Below are 25,361 nucleotides of genomic sequence, written 5' to 3'. Positions count from 1 at the left end.
ACTCCACACGCTCACCACGCGCTCACCACGCGATCGCCACACTCCACACGCTCACCACGCGCTCACCACACTCCACGCGCTCACCACGCGATCGCCACACTCCACACGCTCACTACACGCTCACCACATGCTCACCACGCGATCGCCACACTCCACACGCTCACCACGCGCTCACCACACGCTCACCACACTCCACACGCTCACCACGCGCTCACCACACGCTCACCACACGCTCACCACACGATCGCCACACTCCGCACGCTCGCCAAACGCTCACCCCACGTTCACCACACTCCACACGCTCACCACACGCTCACCACGCGATCGCCACACACGCTGCACCCACCGCACACGCCACGTGCACCGCACGCACTGCACACATTACTCGCATCATGCCTCCACCACTCAGACCACACAGACCATGCACACGACTCGCACCACTCGCACAAGTCCTGCGCTGGAGCGGAGTTGAGGCCTCGAACTTTCACTCACCTTCTACCCCCCATCCCTTCTGCCCTCGCTCCCTCTTCTCTCCGAGTAGCAAACCCAAGCCGGAGTATTGCTCAGGTGAGCTCTCCACAAAGATACACACACTCACGTGCATGCACACAGACGCACGTGCACACACGCACGTGCGATCACTAGCGTTGCCGCTGTGTAATTATTCACGACGCGAAATGACGGTCCACGATGGTGATTATCGTGATGTCAGCTTCCCCATAGTTTGTGGTTCTCATATTTGTTGTAACTGCTCATGGGAACAAATATTTACTTATTTTTCAACTGCAGGTCACTCTGCCTTTGCCTGCACTGAGTTATGCAATGTTATGCGTAAAATGCACATGCTGGCCATTATGCAAAAACTGTTGCATTTCCAAATATTAAATCTATGATGTCAATGATGAGGTCATATAATCATGCCATTACTTGCTCCGCAGAACATTCTGCAGAGCACTCAATTTAACGTATAACATCTGTTCGTTGGCAGCTTTAATTTTAGAGTTTGTTATTTCAGACGCAATTTTGTTAGGGAATAAAATAATAGAAATGATCAGGATTTGATATTTAGCAAAACTGACGATAACGATCGTTGTGGATCTTATATATGGTACGACGAATCGTGGTATCGTCACAACGTGGCAACGCTCGTGATCGCACTTCCGGGGGTGAGGCTGGGCGCCAGATAACTCCATCTGCCTCGACCGTGCGCACGCGCGTTCATCGTTATGCTGCGATTGTCGTTTTGCCGGTAATTGATTGGATTGGTGCTGTGATGGCTGCTAGTTGATGTTTAAATGGTTGTGTCGGTGTGGGTGTCTGTGCGACAGACAAGCGTCGCGTCACGTACTCACCAGGTGAGCCTCACCCCACACGGTGCCAGCTTGCTATGCAGCCCCCCCCCCCCCCCACCGTTCTCCACCTCCTATCCTCCTCGCTCACTACCCCGGTCACTCTGCTCCTGTGTGCCGCTGCATGATATCATATCGTGTGTGTTGGTGGTGGGCTGAGGTCACTTCCTGCGTTGGTGGTGGCGTGACGGCACCATGTTGCCGGCGGTGCGACGTCACTTCCTGTGTTGGTGGCGGTGCAACTTCACTTCCTGTGTGTTGGTGGCGGTGCGACGTCGCTTCCTGTGTGTTGGTGGCCATGCGACATAACTCCCCAGCGTGTCGCTGGCGCGGCTGTGTTACACTCCGCTCTGGCTGTTGGTGGTGGTGGCTGCGCTTGTTCCCTGTGGCTGTACCGCTGTCGCTGCCGCTGCTGCCGCTGCTGCTGCTGCTGCATGCCGGTGTTCCAGCTGCTAAACGCTTCTGTTCGATCAAGAAGCAAATCTTAACCCAAACGGCTCTTATCTTGTAGCTACACACCTCGACTCCCTGTTCAGGCTCAAACCCTTCATTTCTTTCCCTTGGCCTATAACCAACGGCGTCAATCGCTCTCGGTACGATAAATATGGCCCCTGTTCCTGCGCCGCGTTTCTGTGATGCGCTCGCATTTGAACGCGATGCCAATCGACGTTGTGTCGCTTTGTATCCACAAGATGAGGGCCGCTCGTTTTTTCCCCCCGTCTTTTAACAAAACAAACTTCGCTCGTGGTGCGTTTCGATGTCTTTTGCCACACGAGGGCGGGCGTGTGAGAAATGCTTCCTCCCCCCCCCCCCCCCCGCGCTTGCGATGGTGGCGGCGCGGAGACCTCGCTCCCCGGCCGGGGCTGCTGATTTCGCCACCGATCATTGTCGGCGACGATGATTGTGTGGCATTGCCTGTGGTGGACGGGGGTGGCGGGGGGGGGGGGGGGTCGGTGCCTGCGCCTGAGACTCACTCGCTGACGCCTTACACTCGAGACGCTCTGCGTCTCCTCGTCTCGCTCTCCCCCGTGGACACTGGGAACGGGAGGGAGGCTTCTTAACGGACCCATGGCCTAGCCCAGGGAAAGGGCAGGCACTTCCCGTTGTGGTTACACAATAATTGTCCCAACGATGCTGTCGGTGCGCCATCATTAAACGAAGATTCCAATTCGGATCTCTCGCAGAGAAGTGCGACCCTCCGTTTTGGGGCACGGCCCGCCCCCTGGTCCACAGAGTAGAGGGCAGCACTTGGCCACCAACAATGCTTCTGAGAGTAAAGTTCATTGCATGACATTGAAACCGATGTTTATGATTGTCAGTGATGGAATTTAGCCAAATTAAGTGAACAAACTAATTTTATACAGTGGGGTTTTTGTGTAGTCATTGGTCATCCGGCTAAAATTATTTTCTTTTTACATCTTGAGAACCCATTTGAATCATGAGCGGCTGAATCCTGGATTCTAACCAAAGACTACAGCGGTGCCGGCTTCGTGCTCTGACACGGCCATCGTGAACCCACTCAGCATCTGGCCACTGCCTCCAGCGTGGTTTTGATTATCTGCTTTTTCCGCACCTCACAACAAACACCTGTGCTCACTCTCCCACCCTCACCCACTCATCTACCAACCTCCACCCGCCCATTCGTTTTATCAAACCACTCATTAACCCACTTATCCACTCAATCAACCATCTATTCCGTCAACCACTCCCTCCCTCCTTCAACCATTCACCCACTGACCCGCTCACCTATCCACCCACCCATACACTACCTCGTTCATCCAACCGCTCATCCACCCCCTCACCCACTCAATGTCACCCCCATCTTCCCACTCACCCTCGCTCACTCCCACCCGCTTGCCCGTGCGGTGGGGGTCACCCGCGCCACCCGCCCGCTGTCCGCAGAGGAGGGCTACGTGAAGATGTTTGTGCGTGGCCGCCCCGTCACCATGTACCTGCCCTCGCACCTCAAGGACGATTACAGCCTGAGCCAGAAGGTGGCGCTGCCTCCAGACAAGCTCAAGCTCGAGTGGGTGTATCCTCTCACCTCGTGTTGTTCGTACAATAATAGAGGGGTGAACGGCACGTCGCCTTCACGTATTTGTAGCGACATGTAAGTAAAAAAAAGTGTCTCCCATAACCCGTTGGCCACGTAGCCTGGGAGCGGGTAAGTTCAGCAGCATTTATTGAGTAAAGCAAATTCTAAACCGGTTTTGACACGCATTGTCCCATCAGCAGGGTCAGGCTCGCTGCCATGGCATGGTGCTGATGGGTTGTGTGAGAAATGCGTCTTTATTTTTTGCATTATGAAACAGATATGTGAAGGAGACATTTTCTTGAAATCTACTCTGTTATCTAAGTTCCCCAGAACTACGCTCATGGTTATTTTATGTTGTTATTATTACATTTGTTTACCCAGGAAAGTCCGAGTTTCAAGACCCTTTTGTTAGCCGGGTCCTGCCAAGTTTTCGCAGGAGGGGGAGATGTTGCTTTGTGTAGTCCCAATTGAGTAATTGCCAGGTCATTTCTGAGCATCGGGATGTTTGGCCAATATCGGTGAACATTGCGTGCTTTAGTTTAGCTATGGGAGAACCCGGAGGAAACACGTGGAGAACAGGGGGATGACATACACACTCCACACAGGTGCCCAATTCGGGAATTGAACCCAGGCCCTTCTTGCTGTGAAGCACACCTATGACATATGTGCCACCCTCTCATATTGATCATCTTTGCATCACTGTGGCGCTTGCTTAAATGCGCCTTGCGCCGCATCTCATCGCAAACATCCGGAGGGCTCCCCCCTAGTGGCAGTTGCAGGGTTCTCGACGACAGCGAATGACCCCTTGACAGCGACGCCCGACCTCAGATACGGCTACCGCGGGCAGGACTGCCGCTGCAACATTCACCTGCTGCCCACGGGGGAGATGGTTTACTTCGTGGCGTCTGTCGTGGTGCTCTACAACGTGCAGGAGGGCACCCAGCGCCACTACCTCGGCCACAACACCGACGTCAAGTGGTGAGCACCACCGCGGTGATGCTGGTGATGGCGGTGATGGTGGTGGTTGGCACAGTCGGCGCCACAGCTGGTGCATCTGTCAGTCATGTCGGTCAACCCATGGCACCTGGGTCTGCCGCTTGACACTGTGAGCGAGCCTTCGACACTTCGCTTGGCCTCAAAGTGCACCTGGCCTGGCACAGGTGCCATGGTGACGTCACCGCCACTTAGTAGCAAATGGTGTGTGCTATTGATGATAGTGGTGATAATGATGGTGTGATAATGAAGGTTAGGATCAGGGCCTAATTTGAGCTGGAGCTGTGCCGGGCTGAGCTCCAGAAAATATATTTCCGAGCGCTGGGTCCAGGAAGTTGCGGGTTTGGGGGACCCCGCAAAATATTCCATGAGCAATGAAGCCCTGTTTATGATGGTGATGAGAGTGATGATGGTGGTGCCTTTGTGATGAGGTGGTGCTGATGATTGTGATGATGATAGTGTGGTGGTGGCGGCAGTTGTCATAATGGTTAGGAAATTATGGTAATTGGTGGTGGGAGTGATGGGTTGGTGGTAGAAGTTATGATGGTGATTATGATGGTTATATTGTGGTGATGGTTGCACTGATGATGATAATGATGAAGAGCATGTTTTAATATTGCTTGTGCCGCACCACTGCCAACGCAGCAGCATCGCTCATTAATTTGATGACCGCGATGGTGCTGGTGGTAATGGTGATTGTGGGCGTAGTGAGGAGATCGTGGTGATGGCGGCGATATTGGTGGTGGCAGTCAGGACAGTGCTGATGATGCTCATGATGTTGCTGGTGATGAGAGATGCGGTGATAACAATGTTGAAGGTTACATGAATAATGGTGGGGGGGGGGGAGTGGTTACCATGGCGATAGTCATGCGGTGTGTTTTTTCCCTGCAGTATCGCAATACACCCTGACAAGGTCACCGTGGCGACAGGCCAGATGGCTGGTGTTACCAAGGAGGGCAAGGTGAGGGTGTGCGTGTGTGTGGGTGAATGTACAGATATGTGCACGTGTGTGGAACGGTCGTGTATTGGTTGGCGCACTTCACTACGAACCCGGTAAGTTCAATTCCTGCTCGCGGCCAACAGAATTGACCGACATCTGACCTGGTCCTCCCTACGGTCAACTCAGCCTTAAATGAGTACCCGGTGCGGTGTAAACATCAGCACGAGAAAGACAAAGGTGGCTGTGGGTTCTGCTGACCACAACACCCCCTTAGTGTGCTGTGACGGCCTTTTATAGGTGCCTCCAAACGGCACTTGGCCCAGCAGTCTGTTAAGGCTACACGGGGGCTCTTTGCCTTATTACGGGCGTGTTTGTGCGCATTCCGTGTGTGTGCGCCCCGCGTAGCCGTTCGCGCCCAACGTGCGGATCTGGGACTCGGTGACGCTCAACTCGCTCCACGTCATCGGCACCGGCTCCTTCGTGCGCTCCGTCAACTGCCTCTCCTTCTCCAAGGCGGTGCGTACACGCGTGTTGAAGTGAGCGAGCGAGTTTGTGTATACGTGCGCCCGAGTGTGTGTACACGCGCGTCGGAGTGAGCGACTGACTGCGTACACGCGCGTCGGAGTGAGTGTGCGTACACGCGCTTCAAAGTGAGCGAGCATGCGTATGTCGGAGTGAGCAATTGTGGATCGTAGGCCATGCGTGGCGACCCCAGTTCGTGGTTTCTCAGCCTGTTACCCTCGGTCTCGGCACTGACGCTGTCATTTGTCATCTCGGTGGACGTGAGGCCATGCGTGGAGACGGCGTGATGTAGGAATGAGCAGTGTTGAGTAATGCTGATTAGTCCGGAGTCGAAGTGATTTCCTGCTCAATTGAACACTGAGGGTCAGTGCTCATCTCCCGTTTACAGCCCTGAGTGATGGACATTCCGCAAGACTGTCCATAGGACAACCACCGTGGATGCCGTCTGCTCACTTGCGTCCATGGCACCCCCCTCCCCTGCGCTCCCATATGACCTTTGACCCCTGCATTTAGATTTTGCGGCGATAAAATTCCACGAGATGACAATTTGTTGAGCTTTCACTTGTGGGCATTTCGCTTATGAAAGTTAAGTTAATACCTCCGTGGTCTTTACCTGGTCAAATATAAATAGTTTAGTTTTAGTTGCATATTTTTCAAAAACGATGTTTACCTTTTCCTATACTTTGTACTTCTATCGCGTTTTTGTATCGTTTGTGTTGTGACGTTCTGACTCGCCCCGACTGGACATCAGTGAAAAGGAGCTTTATAGCTCATCGGATTCCTCCTGCAGTGTAAACATTCTGATTCTTTGACCCCTGCACGCGTGCAGAACGGAGGCCTACACCTCATGGTGGTGGACGATGCGAACGAGCACGTGATGTCCATCTGGAACTGGCAGAAGGAGGACAAGTTTATGGAAATCAAGGTCCTTGTCACCTCCACGTCATCACCATCACTCTCATCATCAGCTGACGATCATTCTGCGGCTTTCATCGTCATAAGCCATCGCTATCTCGCACGATCATGTCAGGCAACGACCCATATCGCTCCGTGCTTCTTCCTCTCGAGTCTCAACCGCTGGCTATTGTCCCTTCGAGTTGTGACGTGTCCTGCACAACCAAGCCCTCTTACTTTTCTTAAGAGCTGGGACACTTTTGTCTGTAACCTGCATTTGTTTTCTTATCCACGTGTTCCTCTCCCGTCTCAAAGTAAAACGATTGTATCTTTCAATGCTCGTGTTGTGCTGCTGCTTGTGATGAGACAATTAGTGATGTGACGGTGGCGATGTCGCGGTGATCGTGACGCTGCGGTGATGTGTTGGCGCGCGGTGCTCTAGTGTGCCGGGGACCCCGTGTTTGCGGCCGAGTTCCACCCCACGGAGAGCAACTCGATCATCACGTGCGGCAAGGGGCACATGTACTTCTGGAGCATGGAGAGCGGCATGCTCACCAAGAAACTCGGCCTCTTCGAGGTGACGCCGCCACGCCTGCGTGCCCGAGTGTGTTTGCACGTGCATCAACATGCAAGCGTGCGAGAGTTTCTGAGTGTTCGTGAGGCTGCGTTTTTGTGCACGCGTGCGCGCACGATGTTGTGCGACGTGTGACGTCGTGCGGTTGTGCCCGCCACTGCCCCGGCCCCGCAGAAACACGAGAAGCCCAAGGCGCTGCTGTGCCTAACGTTCAACGAGAGTGGCGACGCCGTCACCGGCGACTCCAGTGGAAACATTCTCGTGTGGGGCAAAGGTACGTTGGCTTGGAGCGCGCTGGCGGCGGCGCAACCGCGCACCTCGCGTGGCGTGCGGCGCATGTCACGTGTGTCATGTTGCCTATGCGTCCCTTGCATCTCAGGCACCAACAAGATCAGCCACGTGATCTCGGGCGCGCACGAGAGCGGGATCCTGTCCCTGTGCCTCCTGCGTGACGGGACGCTCGTGTCCGGCGGAGGGAAGGACCGGCGCATCGTCGCCTGGGACAGCGCCTACCGCAAGCGCCGCGAGATGGAGGTGTGGGGCAGGGGCATTGGTTGTATTCGAGTGTGTGTGATTTGACATGCGGGGAGCAGCGGCCCATTGGTTAGTGCACTATGGTACTAACCCTAGCGACCCGAGTTCGATTCCCACTCACGCCCAATATCGGTGATGAATATCTGAAACGGTCCTTGGCCTACCGTAGGTTGCATCGGCTGGGCGTGGTGCTGGCCACCCATCTTCTCATGTGCCGTGCCGGCTTCAATAAATGCTTTTAACAGCACTTGCCCCAACAGTCTGTGAAGCCTCCGAAAGGCATCATTGTCTTTGTACACGTGTTTGTGTATGTACACGTGCGCATGTGTACACGTATAGGTCCCCGAGGCATATGGGCCGGTGCGCACGGTTGCCGAGGGGAAAGAGGAAGCCATCTTGGTGGGGACGACCAAGAACTTCATCCTGAGCTGCTCCCTCGACGGGGAGGTCAACCCCATCATACAGGTGCAGCCGCTCGCCCACCCCTACCTGTTCACCCATCGGCTCGCCCACCCGCCTGCTCACTCCCTGCTCACTACACCTTCACCCCCCCCCCCCCCCCCCAAGGGCCACACCGATGAGCTGTGGGGGCTGGAGTGCCACCCGAGCCGCGACCGCTTCTTCACATGCTCCTACGACAAGCGCGTGTCCATGTGGGACGTGCACTCGCACCGCCTCATCTGGAGCAAGTCTGTCGAGGTGGGGGCCTGGCGGTTCGCTCGAGTGCCCTCTCACCCACGTCGCTACACTCCAGCACGTGCTACAATGCTGCAGCGCACACACTGACGTGCGACAAGAACATACAAACAACACACCAACGAACCCACAGTCGTCGAGGTTGTGCGTGTTCATTCACGTGCTTTAATTAGAACTTGTCAAGAGCCCAAAGAGACAAAACATGTATTTCACTCGCCCCGTTCATTTGTGCTTTATGCATAACCAGGTGAGAGCCCATTGCTTAGGAGGTTGTGTTTGTTTTGCTGTGTCTGCAGGAGGCGGCTCAGTCAGCTGACTTCCACCCGACGGGGACAGTGGTTGCGGTCGGAATGCAGAAGGGAAAGTGAGTAAAGAGTTGTCATGGAAGTGATGACACCCGATTTGCAAATGATAATGCATGTTGCGCTGACAGCTAGCTCCCCATCGTCATACTGCTAAAATATTATCAGTGCCATATTACTTTTGAAGACGAATGGACATAACCCACGTGTATACATGGCTTTTCCTTACTAATCTTTGTCCCAATTCTTCTGGAACTTGCTGCTTGTGGGGTCTTGCCACTGAGAAGTGAAGCCAAGTGAGTCGCCCGGCCACCTCAGGTTTCCAGACTGACGTGTGGTTGTGCTGTGGTTGTGCTGCGGTTGTGCTGCGGCGGTTGTGGTGCAGGTGGGCGGTGCTGGACGCCGAGACAAGTGACCTCGTGACCCTGCACACGGACGGAGCCGAGCTTCTCTCCGTCATGCGTTACTCCCCAGGTCCCTATTCGTTTCTCCCCTCGTCTCTTTGCGTTACTCTAAGGATAACGCTCCGTGCCTGTGTTGTGGACACTTGGGTCTGGGCTGTGCCTGGGTTCATTTGGGGTAAAATTGAGCGAACATGGAAGGGTGTGGGATACACCCATACCTGGAGAGACACTGTTTTGGACTTGCTTATTGGCACTCACTAAAAATGTGTGTGTGTCTGTCTGTGTGGGGAGTGGTGGCACAGTGGTTAGCACAATGTACCATGAAACTGGCGAACCAAGTTAGATTCCCACTTATGGTAAAAATCAATGGTGAATATCTGAACTGGTTTTGGACCCTCCCCTAGGTCGAATCGGCCTTAAATGAGTGCCTGTTGCAGTGTATATCTGCATTAGAAAAACAAAGACGGCTGGGTGTGGTGCTGACCACATCACCCCCTCATGCACTGTGCCAGCCTTAATTGGGGTTTGCTAACGGCACTTGCCCCAACAGCTGATGAGCTACATGGGGGATCTTTGTGTGTGTGCGCGATTTACATACAGACGGCTCAATGCTCGCCATCGGCTCACACGAGAACTTCATCTTCCTGCATGCAGTGAGCGAGGATGGGCGGCGATACACACGGCTCGGCAAGTGCACGGTACTGCCAACACCGCGTTCGCCGCACACGTACCACACCCGACACCCCAAACTCACTATACACCCTGCACTCACCACATACCTAACCACACCCAGTGTTGCCAATACTACAAACAGTTGGTCATATCACTGCAAGCTTGATAGGTGCTAACAAACAGCACTTGCCCCAACACTCAGAGATGGCTGCACGTGTGATGTTTTCCGTATGCACGTGTGCGCATGCAGGGTCATTCCAGCTTCATTACTCACCTGGACTGGTCGGTGGACGGAGAGTTCCTCGTCTCAAATTCCGGGGACTACGAGATCCTATACTGTGAGTGCGAGAGGCCATGTTGTGAATGCCTGGGAGTGTGGGTGGAAATAGACGTGTGCCTGTGTATTGTTTGCCACATTGCCCCAACGTGTGCCGTGCAGGCATGCATAGGTGCTCGGAATGGCAGCATTTTCCCCAACAGCCTGTGTAGGCTACATGGATATGTCTGTGAATTTTTTTCTATTTTTTGTAGATGCGTGCCTGCCTTTATAGGTGCTCGCTCACAGCACTTGCCCTTACAGGCTATACGTGGGATCTCTGTCTTGTTTTTGATCATGTGTGGATGTGCTCTTTCAGGGAACCGTAACTGTAGGCAGCAGCTGATGGCGGATACCATCCGGGACATCGAATGGGCGACATACACCTGTGTTTTGGGCTTCCACATCTATGGTACGCACACACGAGCACACGTGATCTTGGATGTTTTTGAGTAAATGTAAGAAATTCTGTCTATGGAATGCCTTGTTTGCAAGAGTGTCAATATAAGTATCCAGCTAACACACATGGGTACATCGTCACATGCGTGTGTACATTTACTGGTGCACAAAGACATTTGACTTCAAGGCTCCTCCCTCCCTCGGTGGGATGAGGGTTAAGTCCTGACGAGGCAACCACCAATTGAATGTGTCTGTGCTCAACAGCCCATTGCGCCTTACAAATTTAAATTATTTGTATCTTTACACGCGCATCTATGAGTAGAACGTTGTTGTGATTTGTGCACTATGCTATCATCCCGGTGACCCGAGTTAGATTAACGGTCACGACTAACGTCAGTGTTAAATATCTGAACTGGTACTGAGCATCTTCTAGGCGGCTCAACCTTAAATGAATGAGTACGTGGTGCAGTGTGTAAACATCAGCACTGCACAGTGCATGGCACACCATCCCATTGTGTGGCCTTCATATGTGCTTGCTAGCATTGCTTGTCCCAACGTTGTGTGTAGGCTACACGGGTGGTTCTTTGTCTTTGCGTGCATCTAGGAGTGTGGCCAGATGGCTCCGACGGCACGGACATCAACGCAGTGTGCCGAGCTCACAACCGCGCAGTCGTTGCTGTGGCCGACGACTTCGGGAAAGTTCACATCTTCGTGTACCCCTGCTCCCAGCCCAAGGTGTGCCATTGGTCCCGTCCAAAATGCAGCGACCAGATTCCTGGCCCACACCTTTCAACGAGACTGTCACCCCTATACTCCGATCGCTGCATTTGGCTTCCGATCTCACCCTGTTCGAAGAACCTCCAGAGACTCATCCCTGCCTACCTATCCTCCATGCACTCTCCTAACTCTGCCCTCATCTCGCTTTACTCGTTTCCACACTCCTCTCCCCCTCACTCTCATCTCACTCTATTCCCCTCCACCCACTTTTCTGTTAAAGTCACAAGTCAACCTTTGGCCTGGAAAAAGTTCAGGCTCAAGTCCTTCCTCTGCTCCTATGACTGGCTGCCCCTATAAATATGCCCAGCATCTCAAGATGTGGTCAAATCCAGATCCTGTTTCCTGTATATCCACAATGAATTGTGTTGCGCAGGTGCCGAGCCGAATCTACAGCGGGCACAGCAGTCACGTGACCAACGTGGCCTTCCTACACGACGACTCGTACCTGCTGAGCACGGGCGGCAGCGACACGTCCGTCATGCAGTGGAAGGTGTGCTGAGGCTGGCGTTGGGGCGCCCCCCCACCCTCCGCAAAGCCTGCGCCACTTGGTTGCCCCCGCTCTCCCATTGGTGGAGAAATTCCGAAAACCGACCGTTGCTACTGCGTCGAAGAGGTAAACGGTACCGTGGAGGCGACGGCGAGCCCTCTCATCCGTCTCGATGGTGGCGTCGGTGCTGGGGAGGCCATGGCTTTGTTGTGCACATGGGTGGGTGAGCGACCCCTCGCAGAGCCCCCTTCCTGACCACCTTGACCCCCTGAACCTGCTTATAGAGCCTGCCCCACACCGCACGGAGTTGGTGAACAAGTCGATTATTGTTGTAAAAACTAAACGGTGACGTTTTCGTGCGCTGGTCTTAAGTGTCCTGCTCGTGTCGGATTCCTGTAAATGTGTAGCTTTGCCTTGTGCCGTCGCAAATGCGCCCCGGTTGTGCGCACACGTTGCTCGATGTCGTTTTTGTAAACAAGGAAATATTTTCAAGAAAATAATAGCGGCTTTGCAAAGAAAAAAATTAAAAACGAAAATACCAGTGGTGTTTAATTGTGGGGCGGAGGATGTACAGTATTTAGTATTAAGGCGCAACTTGGCGTTGTCGCGAGGATCCGTTTTAGAACATAGTGAGTTTTGTTGGTGGCGCTCTAGTCCTGGTAACGGTAGCGTTGTAGTACATTTCACTCCTTGGTTGTTCTGATACATTCCTGTGTCCGCCCCCCCACCCTGCCTCACCTGGCCCCCCACACCCAGGAGAGGGTTGGGTTGAGAGTTTTGGGGCGAGAAGCTTAGGCATTTTTACCTGGAATGTGTTAATGGGTTTTTATTAATTTATGTTTATAGTTTTTATCGTGAATCGTCGGGGGAAGCTGGCATGATGTTGATGCACGATTAGAGAAGAGGTCGTGATGGTGCAAGAAAGGGCATGGAGACTGGCGGCTACAGCTCATGTTTGCTTGACACTGATGGAATGCGAAGGAGGGGGGTAAGGCAGGGATGACCAACCCTTCCCCTGCTTCAGGGTGGGGACATCAGTCCCCCCTCACCCCCCCCCAGTCCCCCCTCACGTCAAGTCACCCTTCACCCCCAATCATACCTTACATTGCTATCCCTTAGTCACTCTTCACTCCCTCGCACCATTGAATCCTCGCCCACTCTCGCCATAATCCCCAGTCACTGCTCACCTCTCAGTCACTCCTTGTCATTCCCAGTCACCTATTGTTGTGCACTTGGGTTGAGGGGAGGTGGAGCCACGTGAGATGAGGGTTTAAAGGCAAGCACGCGCCGGCCACGTGATGATGCTTGTAACTATGATGATGACCCCCCTATTTTGATGGCGACTGTGACAATGTTTGGTGGTGATGTTGGTGATGATTGTTAGTGGTGGTGATGATGTTTTTATCGTGGTGGTTAAGACGATGACGATGGTGACTGTGGTTCATGTCGCACGCTCTCCCGAGTTACGCGCGAGAGGCCGAGCTGTTTTGCTCGTTATCTGAGAAATAAAGAAGACTTCACACGGTGAGGAGGGGCCATGTTGTGGATGATGAGTGACCCTCTCCCCTGCTCGCACTTGTTACTCGCTCTACAGAAAACTCCTCAATAGCCATGAGCAGAATAACTACACTTTTGATGAAAAACGATACGGTAAAAGCACTTTCTTTCAGGATTAAAAAATTTAACTTCAATACATATTTAAATATTTCACATTTTCTTATTAAATGTTTGCATAAAATCAGTTTACAACAACGAGCAGAAAAAGTTGGACTGATTTTTCACAGACTAGTAAATTTAATTATTTAACTGTATAATATTTGTTGTATTTCATAGCATATTTAGGATCAACACCCGTATAAATACTAACATAAGTTAGCATGTTGGGGTTTTACCCCAATCTTGGCAGGACATTTTATAAATACAGTGTCTATACATTTTGTTTCTTATTGAAAAACCAAGTCAATTCTTGCGTACGTTTTTAAAAACCATTACTAGATTGGTCGTATTGAAACATTTTGGCCAATTTTTTTTTTTTACAAATCCCTACTTGTCATTATTTAATATGTTAAAAGCTTATCTATGCCTCGTGAAAAAGTAAAATCTCCTTTTAAATTCCAGTCAAATGTCACAATGTTTTTACCAAGCTACAATACTTTGTTTTTTTGACCCCAGTGACAGCACTTTCAAATTAGAAACGCATTGCCCTTTAGTACCCAATTAGTCCCCAAACAGTCATAGCCTGTGTCAAATTAAGTCGGGGCCAAATGTGGAGGTTCCTCACCCTAGCCGTAAACAAATGACAGCACTGCTGTGCGTTGGGCTTCATCCCAATGCCCAGGATTCACATGTGAAAATATGTAAAACAAGCTAAATGCCATGTGCGCCAGGCAGACCCGGAGGAATCGCAGCCACAACTTTTGAGGCGTGACCTTCACAAATACAATCTCCCTGCACCCGGGCAAACAGTGCCTGGTCACGGTTAAAGGACGGAGGCTGCGCGGAAGTTGGCGTTGAGCGGACGGTCACCTGGGGCAGGTGAGCAGCGGGGGCTAGTAGAGGCCGGGCAGCAGGCGGTATGGCACGCGGTGGCAGTACTCGGCCCACGCGGCGCCATAGCGTCGCACGCACGCCTGCTCGGTGTGCACGCCCCGCACGAGCAGCGCGCCGCACACGTACACGGCCTGCACCCAAGGCAGGGCGGCCTGCACGCCTGAACAGCCCAGAGCGCAGCGCACACGGGGCCACACGGCGCATGCAGGATACATTACACATGGACTTGGAGAGCACACAAATTATAAGATATACATGACACAGATAGGACACGACTGCACACAGGACATGGTATACTTAAAACACAGATCACATACACGAACAGCGCACATAGTATATGCAACACATGGGATATTACACATGCACACAAACACTATATCCGATTGAGAGAATAATTGAACCGACAATCATTATGAGTAAATTATTACATAAATAATCAGATAATCCAGATAGAGGGGTGCAGATGTTTACCACAGGGCAGGGTCCACGCCACCGTCATGAGCAGCTGTCCCAGTGTGTCAGGGTGGCGCAAGACGCCCCACCAGCCAGACACCAGCAGACGCTTGCCAGTCGCCGTGGGAATGCTCTCCTTACCTACGCAGTGGAGAGTTTTACGCAAATGGCACCAATGGGTGGCTCAAGAACACAATCCATCCGCAAAACTCGGGACTTTTCACTTTGGTTTTTCAGTATCGTCAATAATTCGCAAAAGTATTACATCCTCAGAAGTATTTAATTAACAATCAAATGTTTCAAGCCACACAACAGGCTTGATGTCACTAGATGAAGCCACGCAAGATGATGTCATCCCCTTGGCCAGCAAGGGGAATATACTTTAAGCACTGGCGTTTGTCTTCAGAATTTTTGGGCAATGCTTTAATTTTAAAGTCACACTGCTCAAATGAGCGTTGAGGCGGTGCCCATCTCCTGTTAACAGTCTTGACCCAGTGATCGATGTTCCGCATGGCGGAGGGGATATTTGGCCAGTTTTATAAAGAGTAGGTCCCTAATATCAACGCAACTTTATACTAAAAACGAATGCATAATGGATCATCTTTTATGAGAGCTATTGTGGGGTCCCCCGTGGCAGACAGCTAACACATTAACACTTTCAACCTTTGTTGGAAAGCATAAAAAAAAGTAAAACGGTAAGAGGAGTGCGCTGTGAGGCTTACGAAAAGAGCGAGTCAAGCTGGGTTTGTGCTGGAAGGCGCGTCTCTCGGCGCTCGCTCTGCAGTAAATGTACAGACCCAGTCCTGCAAGAAACAGTATACATGGTACAGTAAAAATGTCGGGTACTGACACAGCCAGTGAAGTCGGTGTTTAACACTGCAGGATTAAGAGTGGGTAAGCAGTTAAGTATTAGTGCCATGCAGTCGGTAAGCGGGCATACCATATAGCTATGTGTGCGGGTGAGTATTATTTGTCAAAGTTGAGGGCGAGTGCAGCGCTGAGCAGGTACCATAGAGTAGCGCGAGTGAGGCAGAGTGGTATAGGGGCAGCTGAAGGGGCTGCTGGACCAGGTAGGCAGCCGGAAGGGAGCACACGAGGGGAGTCCAAGCCAGATCAATAAACAGCAGCAGGAACCCGGCCCCTAGAGGCGATGTATCCAATGCAGCCACCAGCTTCCCCTACAACAACAGCCACCATTCATTACTAAGTGACGGTGATGTCACCACAGCGGTTGTGCCAGGCTAGGTGCACTTGGAGGCCACAAAATAACATCTGACTTACCGGTCATGAAACATACCCAGTTGTTGGGTAGTTTTAGTATAAGTGGTGTAACTCCTAACTAAACTATTTTTTTATTTTACCAGGTAAGGCCCTACATCCTGTAAGAGCAGTTGACTGTTGATTATAAACCAAAACAAATTGTCCTGCTTATTGATTTCATTTCAATCATGATTTTCACAAACCAAGGCCTAAGTAAAAAACGTGATTTTTAAGAAAAAAATTCCACATTAAACGGGCAGTCAGACAAGGATATGCTTTTGGCAAAGTTACAGCAACTGAAGATTTCATTGGATGACATAAATAAAGGCATAAATATAAATGCCGAAAATATTAAGCATCCCAGACTTGCCGATTGCAGAGGCCAGTCATACTGCTAGTGCAGGAACCAAAATCGTCCATACTTCACCAGGTCACGCGTTACCTCGTTCCACAGGGCAGCAGCGATGTACACGATCTGAAATGTTGCGACGAGAGCAAGTGCAGAGCACGGGGTGCCAGCATCCCGTGTCTGCGCTGCCACCAAGCCCAGCACTAGCACCACCTAAACCAGCACCGCAACAGTCCAGCAGGGACAAGCGGTTGACTCGTTCCGAGTGTTGTAATGATGCATCGATTAAAATTGATTAAGGATCAAGATGTGTTCATTGAGTCATTGATTAAAATGTATTTTTAGTTACATGTCTAAAGACCATCACTCCACGCTCACAACAGCTCCTCTCACCCACATGTGTTTTTGTTCGAGCACCATTTACGTAGAGGTGTTTCAAGACTGTTCTACACGCAATAACCAACATCTCATCTCAAACATTTGCAAGGGCACCCCCAGTGACAGCTGTCCCTGTGTGGCGCAAGGTGACTCGACACCTGGTCCACAAGCAGGCAAGAGTGTGCCAAGTAGGGGAGGATTCTTGTGTGTATCCCAATTAAACAATTTATGAGTCAATTTCGAATTTGGCAAATTTGGACCATGCATGAAGAGCAATGAACATGGTCATGGACATGAAGTTAGTGATTCTGTGGAGCAATAATCTGAGGCAGGGAAGAGCGTGGGACTTGTTCAAGGCATGGCACGAATCCCCCATAAAGCGCAAGCTGTCACTTGCAGCAGACGAACATGCACCCCGGCACTACTCACCCAGCCCAGCAGGCCCAGACGCAGCTCGCAGAAGTGCTTGACGTTTAGGGCGCCCATGCGTGGGTTCCGCTCCCGGCCGAGAACAAAGTCATATGCCATGTTTCCTGTCAACAGCATGAGGTCGAATAACGATTGGGGGAGAAACCTTAACAAAGATAAATATCCCCCGTTGAGGGAAGCGCTGTTGGCGAGAAACTCGGCAGCCTCTCTGAGGCACAGACGACTGCACCTGGAAGCAACGCTTCTGCACCTCATTGAGCCACTTCAACAAAGTCTCCATTTAAGTCCTATAGCCCGTTTTGGGATCGTGCACATGCTCTCAAAGCACCCTCATTCAATGCTGAAGCAATGGAGAGAAATCTGGGACAATACCAACGTCCATAATTGCTGAATCCACAGAAGATCCACTCGTAATGGTGTGTACATAATCACATCAGAAACTCACACAGCGGATGTGGTTATTTCCTGCAATGTATAATAAACAATAGTCTACAGTGCAATTACATCGTAACGCCACTGCCCGCTTCGATCATTCACAAGCAGCGTTTTGATATTCACGAGGCTACTCCTCAAGCCGCCCACTGGCTGACTCACCAATCTCGATGTGCGCATTTTCATATTGTAGATCAAATGTCTGCTATACAAAAGCAGAGGATGACATACGTTATGCAGCACACAACTTCAACCAATGGCATATTTCGCACAGAAGCCATTCGCTCTTCAATCCTCACCACTGACGCAGCTTGATCCAATGAACGCAACCCAAGGTGCTTACGCTCACCTGTGTTCCCGAGCGGCGCCAGGTCTGCGGTGTCTTTGCCAAGCGAAGCTATGTATAGCGCAACGCCCAACAGCAGTGCGGCGCCGGCAGCGGCGGTGGCCAGGGGAGTGAGGAGGGTGGGAGCCGAGGTGGGGTCCAGATCAAATGCCCACCAGCCCGCCCCCATAGCAGCCATTGTCAGCAACAGCGCCAGCATCCCTGCCCACAGGGAGTGACCACGTGTCAGTGAACTGTCACTGTTGTGTTCTAAAACAGGGATTCCACACTTCATTAGCGTGACTTGCATCCGCAAGTTTTTTTTACCTTTGCTAATCTATTTAAATAATGATTCAGTCGTTTCAAGTTTTATGCACCTGATGGTGAAAATGTAAGGTAACAATCACTTTGAAAATGTTTGTAAAACTATAAGACAATTTATAAAATCGAGATTTCTTGTTTAAGGTTGTGAGTGAGATTTGCAGGTCCAATGAAAGACAGTGAGTAAATGGGGGAATGTATACCAATCATTAGGAATGTGCAGCATGTAATAACCTAATTTGTATGAGACAATTGGTAAATGTGAAAAGACGTATCATGGCAGGCCACGAGGAACGCAGTTTTTCTAAATAAGTACCTGCGATGGCTGCTCTGGACCCAACTGTACCCCACCCTGCCTCAAGTGTCTCACCGTTGGTTCTGTAGGCAAGCACCTCCCCGCTGTGCTGCAGCGCTCCCTTCACCACCTGCACACGACACGGTGCCCAGGTGACATGGCGGCCCCGCATTTACAGAACCACCTGCAAAATTTCTATGATAATTTAATTCGTGAATGCTAAATATTGTATCAGGGTCAGTGAAGCAAATTTATTGCCAAAGTACCAAATAAAGTCAATATAATTTTTTTTACAAAACACCTACGTGTTAAAGCAATAGTTAAAGCTGTAAATAAATAGAAAATATTAAAATTAAGCCTTCAAGTTCATTTATTAGGTATAGCCCTGTGAGCCATTCGGCTCTTGCATCGGATGCAACCGCAACAAACAAAAAACAAAAAAGCATCTTAAAGTGAATATGTGACTGAGTGCAAACACAAAATCCAAGAAAAGACAGCAAAATATTGCAGAAAAAGCACCGTACACCAACACTGTGTGCAAAAATCCCAGTGGGATGCAAGTCAAACAACAACAACCACAATACAACTTAGATTAAGGCCATCAGTCTAACTCTGTACTACAACAAACAAACATGGCCAAACCAAAACACTTTTGCGCCCCTGCCCCCAAACCAACTAAGGTTACTAAAGACCACAGAGGTCACAGGCCCACGCCTCGAGTAATTGTGGTGCTCATAAGGAATTTGTATCATGTGTATTAATGTTTTATCACCGCAATGTGGCACTGACGTTCATTACACATGTATGTTATGCACAATAAAAAATTGTCAGCCTACCTGACTCCCTTTGGAGTGGGTTGAGAAGTCCTGTTGTATTGTGAAAAATTATATCGCAGTAAAACCTCACTACAATCAGCTGTGGCAACAAGCAGGCACCTCTCACCTCACCGCCAAGGGGCAGCACAAACAGCAGCACCTGCAAAGCCATCCACGCCAGCAGTGCCACAAGGCAACGCGGGTCCCACAGCCGCGCTGGGGTCCAGGCAGGAGCACCGGGTGACTGGGACAGGGACCCCAGCAGGCTGCAGCTGGGGGAGCCGGCAACCTGGGCCAGGCACAGCAGACCGGCTGGCCACACCAGCAGCAGTATCACCGCACCTGCAACCCCAGAATTGGAAACTGCCTGATGATGCTGGTTGTAACCGCAAGCGAAACGTCGTATCCAATTGTTAAATGTTGTGGATTGCTCTCCAACATACTGGTGTGCTGAAGCAGTAATACATTGGTACGTTTGTTCACTTAACAACTTTATTAATTGGCTGTTTCGGATGGAGGGCATATGATACATTTAATCTAACCCAAAATATGAATTAGGAATCAATAAAAATGTGACCTTACAAATTATACAAAAAAAATTATATGCATTGATTATGTAATTGTAATAGTTTTCAGGAAGTATTGATATAGCAGTAAGGAAGCCGAATGGTAGCCGTCAGGGTGAAATTTATTTACATATTAGTTCCTTAATTGCAACAACTCTATACTGTAGGTTTAAATTGATCTCCATTACAGATGAATGGAGAGTTTATGGATTAACGTCGTCAACCTTGGTTGGAAAGCATTAAAAAATAAACAACTCTTGGATCAAATCATGACAACTCATCACATTGCAGGGAGCGGCGAGCAGGTGGGTGAGGCAAGTGAATCGTTACTCAACTACCGTGCACTCACCTGCCAGGCCACGGGAGGTGAGCGGTGTTCTCTTGGGGCGACACGGGACGGCACGCTTGTGTGGGGAGAGGAGTGGGAGACACAGGGAGTCCCAGTGTGTGCCTTTGGGTCCCCTCCGAGCACCAGCCGCCCAGCGTCGTTGGAAGCTGTAGTTCTTCACAATATCAGGGGTACGCATCTGCTCATGACGCTCCGCCTGCATGGCATGTCGCACAGCCATGACACGCAGCAACACATAACATGGAGTGCACAGTAGAAACAGCACGTCTGATTAGCACGGGTAGCTACGTACAGTGCGAAAGAAGTTCAACATGCAAGCATTTTTTATCTCCATTATGCTCTTGGCATCATTAAATGAAGAAACCATTTGGATCGCTCACACAGCAGCGCAAGCGTTCGTGTTAGAGAACAGCGCACGGTCAGAGGCAGCACTTCAAGTTTGCCAGATAACTGTCATACAGCAGTGGAATTTAGCCTAACCCAGAGAGTTAATTTTTTGCAGTTATTGGTGGCCGGTTTAATCACAGGCAGCTGCCTGGATTCGAACCCAGACTCTCATAGATGCCAACTCAGCACTCTGACCCGAGCCATATAATTGATTCACATAACCTACTCGACATCTGTGAAAAAGAGCTTCATATCTCATCAGATTTCTCCAGGATCAATATTCTAACCTTTATTTATAAAGATGAAAGATATACATTTTGAGACACATTAAATATTTCCTCAGCAACGAGTGGCACAACTGTTTACCACAAATGGAATCGCAACCCAAATTGTGATTACTCTTCAAACCGCCAGGATATGGTGAATATTTTAAACCACAGTACACAGCAAAACAGGCTTACAGCACGCATCCAGACCAAGGTACACTCATTACTACACACACCTGTGGTGCAGGTGCATCTTGCGAACTGGGCTGGGGCTCAGTGCGGTCAGGGCTGCTCTCCAGGCTGACGCTGCTTGCGGGTCCAGGGGGTTCCGGAGGGCTGGCGGCTGGCTTTGTGGGAGAGCGCGAGATCCTGGGGCGTCCACGAAGGCGCGCCGAGCGACCAGGGGAACCAGGAGCGAGCGAGGACTTGGGGCTTCCAGAAGAGTGAGCAGAAGAGTCAGGAGAGACGGAAGACTGTAAAAAAGCCTTGGAGCGGCCCGGAGGGATAGCATGAGAGGAGGGAGGAGAACCAGACGAGCGTAAAGACTTGTTGCGGCTGGAAGAGCGGGTAGGAGAGCCAGGAGAGACAGCTGAGCGGCGAGCCTTAGAGCGGCCGGGAGAGCGGGCAGTGGTGACCCGGCGCTGCCTCCCTGGCTGCAGACACAACAAAGACGATACAGATGACACAACATTGCACACGCATAGGGGCGGATTAAAAAGATGCACGCAATGAAAATAAGCAACTATTTATCCTTGCATTCACGTCACGGGTTATCCCACGTGATTTAAAGCTTTGCTAATGAGAAAGAACACGTGAATATCAGTTGGGCACGCTCTGATTAAGGCACGGAAGTGATGCTATGCCAAGAACAATTGGAGAGAAGCCATTGCAACATCACGTTAGATATCCTTATGTAGAATGTAAGCTCCTGATCTTACATTCTATTTTCTCATTAACCTCACGTCAGATAGCCGATGAAGTGTTACTGGTGTGAGTATACCAGATTTTGACCCCTGCAATCTAATATGAACCATACAATACTTTTGAGTTGCCCAGAGTTAATAACATAGTCAAGATCATGTGCATTAATCCGTGATGCTGCAAAATAAGTTGAACCTGGTTTCCCTCTTGCAATTCACAAGTCCCCTTTAACATTGGTATCATGCGATAAACTGGATGGCTTTTAAAAGTTGATGTGCAATTATTTCTCATCGTATATTGAAGCTCACACGTAGACTGGAAAAAGAGGTGCCGTGGATGTGGTGTGCAGGGGTCGTAAAATGTTTTCCCAGGTCACTAAACACGGACAAAACCCGTCTGAAATGAAGCCCTGGGTTTAATTTGGGGCTTTGCCAACGTCAACTGCTCCCTTTAACATTGGTATCATGCGATGACCTGGATGGCTTTTAAAAGTGAATGTGCAATAATTTTTTTGATTTAAAGCTTTCGTGACTGCAGGGATTCATATTCTTGGTTATTTCGGTAAAGTCACGTAGAAGGGAAATAATAGTTTTATATTGATATTATTTTATTATTTCCCTTCTACGTGATTTTACCGAAAGAACCAAGAATGTGCAATTATTTCTCACCGTATTTTCTACCCCACTTCATTTACTCTCCAGTGATATTTTCTCACCAAAAAAAATAGAACATTTTCAAGCTCACTCGTAGACTGGAACAAGAGGTGCCGTGGATGTGATGTGCAGGGTTCGTAAAATGTTTTCCCAGGTCACTAATAAACACGGACAAATCCCGTCTGAAATGAAGCCATCTGTTTACTTCGGGGCTTTGCCAACGTCAACTGCTCCCTTTAACATTGGTATCATGCGAGAACCTGGATGGCTTTTAAAAGTTGATGTGCAATTATTTTTTGATTTAAAGCTTTCGTGACTGCAGGGATTCATATTCTTGGTTCTTTCGGTAAAGTCACGTAGAAGGGAAATAATTGTTTTATATGTATATTATTTCCCTTCTACGTGACTTTACCGAAAGAACCAAACACGTGCAATTATTTATCTTTGTATTTTCTACCCCACTTCATTTACTTTGCAGTGATATTTTCTCACCAAAAAAAAACATTTATTTTTAAAAATCTCACTCGTAGACTGGAACAAGAAGAGGTGCCGTGGATGTGGTGTGCAGGGTTCGTAAAATGTTTTCCCAGGTCACTAATAAAACACGGACAAAACCCGTCTAAAATGAAGCCCTCTGTTTAATTCGGGGCTGTGCCAACGTCAACTGCTCCCAACAGCTGCCACCAACGGAACAAAAAAATGGTGTCGCGTGTGAAAGGCAAAGCTCGCGGTCACTCCTCATCCTCTCATCTTCATAATCAGTCACTCCTGACTCCCCCAGTCACCCCTCACAGGTGCTCATCTCAGCCACTCCCCACAGATAAATCAGCCACGATGCCCCGTCGCTCACAGACCCGGCCACACGCCTCGGTCACCACTCTTCATCACTCCCCTCAGCCCTGACACTATCACTTCCCCCCCTAGTCACTCCTCATCCTCTCATCTTCATAATCAGTCACTCCTCAGTCACTCCTCACAGTCACTCATCAGAGTCGCTCGCCTCGGTCACTCCTCACACTCCGTTACCCCCCCGCGTAGCCGATTCTCGGCAGGGTCGAGGCGACGGGAGGTCTGCTTGGGTTCACCCACCGAGCGGGCGACGGCGCCGACTTGCATGCCGTCGGAGCCCCGAGCCTCCGCGCGTGTCTCTCTTCTCTCCTCGTCTTCCCCGCTTCTCTCCTCGTCTTTCCCTCGTCTCGCCTCCGCTCTCCCTTCTCGTCTCTTCGCCTCCCCCCTCATCTTCTCGCGTCCTCCGCCACCCCTCGTCTCGGTTCCGTATTTTGGGCGGGAAAGGCGAAGCAGCTTCGCGAAGCTCTCAGTGCGCATGCGCGAGCGCGCGGATCCAATCGGAATGCCGAACTGTGGGTCCCGCCCACATTAAGTTGTGCACGCCCTCCTTGGCTCCTCCCCCCCTCCTCTTACCCGATATATTAATGCGCCATCACAAATAACTCCCACTATAGTTATTTTGCTGTGCCTTTTTACACCTGATGAAGGAAGCTTGTGTTGCCTCCGAAACGTCGTGATTTATTATTTTATTTCTATTATTATTTCTATTATTTTTTTTTAATTTTTACCTACGTGACTTTACCGAAAAAAACCTTAGAGTATTAATCCTTGCAGTAAAGTCACGTAGGTAAAAAATGAAATTAAAATTAATAAAAAATAAAAACAATAAAATCACGACGTTTCGGAGGCAACACAAGCTTCCGTCTTGTAGGATGAACCTGTAGGATGAACCTCCGAAACGTCATAATTTTATTGTTTTTATTTTTTATTAATTTTAATTTCATTTTTTACCTACGTGACTTTACCGAAAGAACTAAGAGTATGAATCCTTGCAGTCACGAAAGCTTCAAATCTAGAATTAATCCTTGCAGTCACGAAAGCTTCAAATCTAGAATACACGCCCCCTTATTTGCATGCGGCGTCATCGACCATGGTCACTCCGCTGCTGGAATAAGACACCTGTCAACCCGTGTATTCTTGTACAGGGAAATTTAGTTTTCAAGTCAATCGCGCGTACAGCCGTTTCAATACGGGCAAACATAATTGTGTATTTGTTTGTGTTTCTCTCCCTTGTGATGGGACTTTGTAGGATGAACGTTGAGATTGCTAAGGGCACGGGGTGACCAATAAGGTCTGAGTTGGTCTGTAATCAGGTAGGGCACTGATAAATAAGGGTTTGACATGGATGGATTAAGGCCTCCCTTAAGCTGCTCCATCCTTCAAGGCGATTTGTCTAACCAGGCAAAAACTCACGGTGGACCAGGATGAGTCTCAATTGCAAAGGGGGGATGGATCTCGGTCACCAAAACGACGCGCAAGTGAAAACAGCACGAAAATAGCAGTCTCACCACGTGAGCAATCGAAAATATTTCACAAACATAAATCAATGTCAAATGTCAATTAATAAATTCCTCCCCTTCCAGGGAATGGGATCGGACAGATTATGCATAGAATGCACGAAAAGGAGTAAAAGTGCAGAGACAGGAATATGGGGATGGTAAGTTTGGTATTGGAGGTCGTATCTCGAGGTGGACATCTAATACGAGTTCACATCTTCAGCAAAGCATCTTTTAGTTGAAATTGGAAACGAGATCGAATCGATTGTAATGGACAAAGATCAGTGTCAGAGGCATTTCTCTCACTTCGTCCTCACAATTCAAACGCAGGAAGTGACCAGAGTGGCTGTGATGCAGGGTTCACTTCAGCGAC

At 50.0% G+C, this 25,361-nt stretch overlaps 2 protein-coding genes across 5 annotated transcripts in view; one reads left to right on the top strand and one right to left on the bottom strand.

Moving 5' to 3' along the window:
* LOC144723570 (echinoderm microtubule-associated protein-like 2) overlaps positions 1 to 13,422 on the top strand; it is a 34,250-nt gene extending 20,828 nt beyond the window's left edge. For 2 of the 4 annotated variants that reach the window (XM_078602418.1, XM_078602416.1), the window contains exons 5-22: positions 542 to 567; positions 1,329 to 1,355; positions 3,252 to 3,381; positions 4,213 to 4,362; positions 5,269 to 5,338; positions 5,723 to 5,833; positions 6,669 to 6,764; positions 7,176 to 7,310; positions 7,482 to 7,841; positions 8,181 to 8,306; positions 8,409 to 8,540; positions 8,834 to 8,901; positions 9,225 to 9,313; positions 9,844 to 9,941; positions 10,166 to 10,253; positions 10,551 to 10,643; positions 11,235 to 11,365; positions 11,781 to 13,422. In XM_078602418.1, coding sequence (XP_078458544.1) covers positions 542 to 567; positions 1,329 to 1,355; positions 3,252 to 3,381; positions 4,213 to 4,362; positions 5,269 to 5,338; positions 5,723 to 5,833; positions 6,669 to 6,764; positions 7,176 to 7,310; positions 7,482 to 7,841; positions 8,181 to 8,306; positions 8,409 to 8,540; positions 8,834 to 8,901; positions 9,225 to 9,313; positions 9,844 to 9,941; positions 10,166 to 10,253; positions 10,551 to 10,643; positions 11,235 to 11,365; positions 11,781 to 11,906 — 2,056 coding nt within the window. In that variant the 3' untranslated portion in view covers positions 11,907 to 13,422. The remainder of the gene's footprint in view (positions 1 to 541; positions 568 to 1,328; positions 1,356 to 3,251; positions 3,382 to 4,212; positions 4,363 to 5,268; positions 5,339 to 5,722; positions 5,834 to 6,668; positions 6,765 to 7,175; positions 7,311 to 7,481; positions 7,842 to 8,180; positions 8,307 to 8,408; positions 8,541 to 8,833; positions 8,902 to 9,224; positions 9,314 to 9,843; positions 9,942 to 10,165; positions 10,254 to 10,550; positions 10,644 to 11,234; positions 11,366 to 11,780) is intronic. The other 2 variants (XM_078602419.1, XM_078602417.1) reach the window with 2 other exon arrangements.
* On the bottom strand, positions 12,418 to 24,025 carry LOC144723572 (delta(14)-sterol reductase TM7SF2-like). Its single transcript, XM_078602420.1, has 12 exons — positions 23,733 to 24,025; positions 21,306 to 21,722; positions 20,417 to 20,612; positions 19,629 to 19,843; positions 18,762 to 18,816; positions 18,095 to 18,292; positions 17,314 to 17,417; positions 16,600 to 16,719; positions 15,907 to 16,075; positions 15,620 to 15,700; positions 14,916 to 15,038; positions 12,418 to 14,604 (listed from the first exon to the last, which is right to left on the bottom strand). The coding sequence occupies exons 1-12, from the start codon at positions 23,967 to 23,969 to the stop codon at positions 14,444 to 14,446; spliced, it is 2,076 nt and encodes a 691-aa protein (XP_078458546.1). The 5' UTR covers positions 23,970 to 24,025; the 3' UTR covers positions 12,418 to 14,443.
* Positions 24,026 to 25,361: the final 1,336 nt, after the last annotated feature.

The sequence above is a fragment of the Lampetra planeri genome, chromosome 18 (genome assembly GCF_965212315.1).
Source record: "Lampetra planeri chromosome 18, kcLamPlan1.2.h2, whole genome shotgun sequence".
Classification (NCBI taxonomy): domain Eukaryota; kingdom Metazoa; phylum Chordata; class Hyperoartia; order Petromyzontiformes; family Petromyzontidae; genus Lampetra; species Lampetra planeri.
This window is presented reverse-complemented; position numbering and strand designations above follow the sequence as displayed.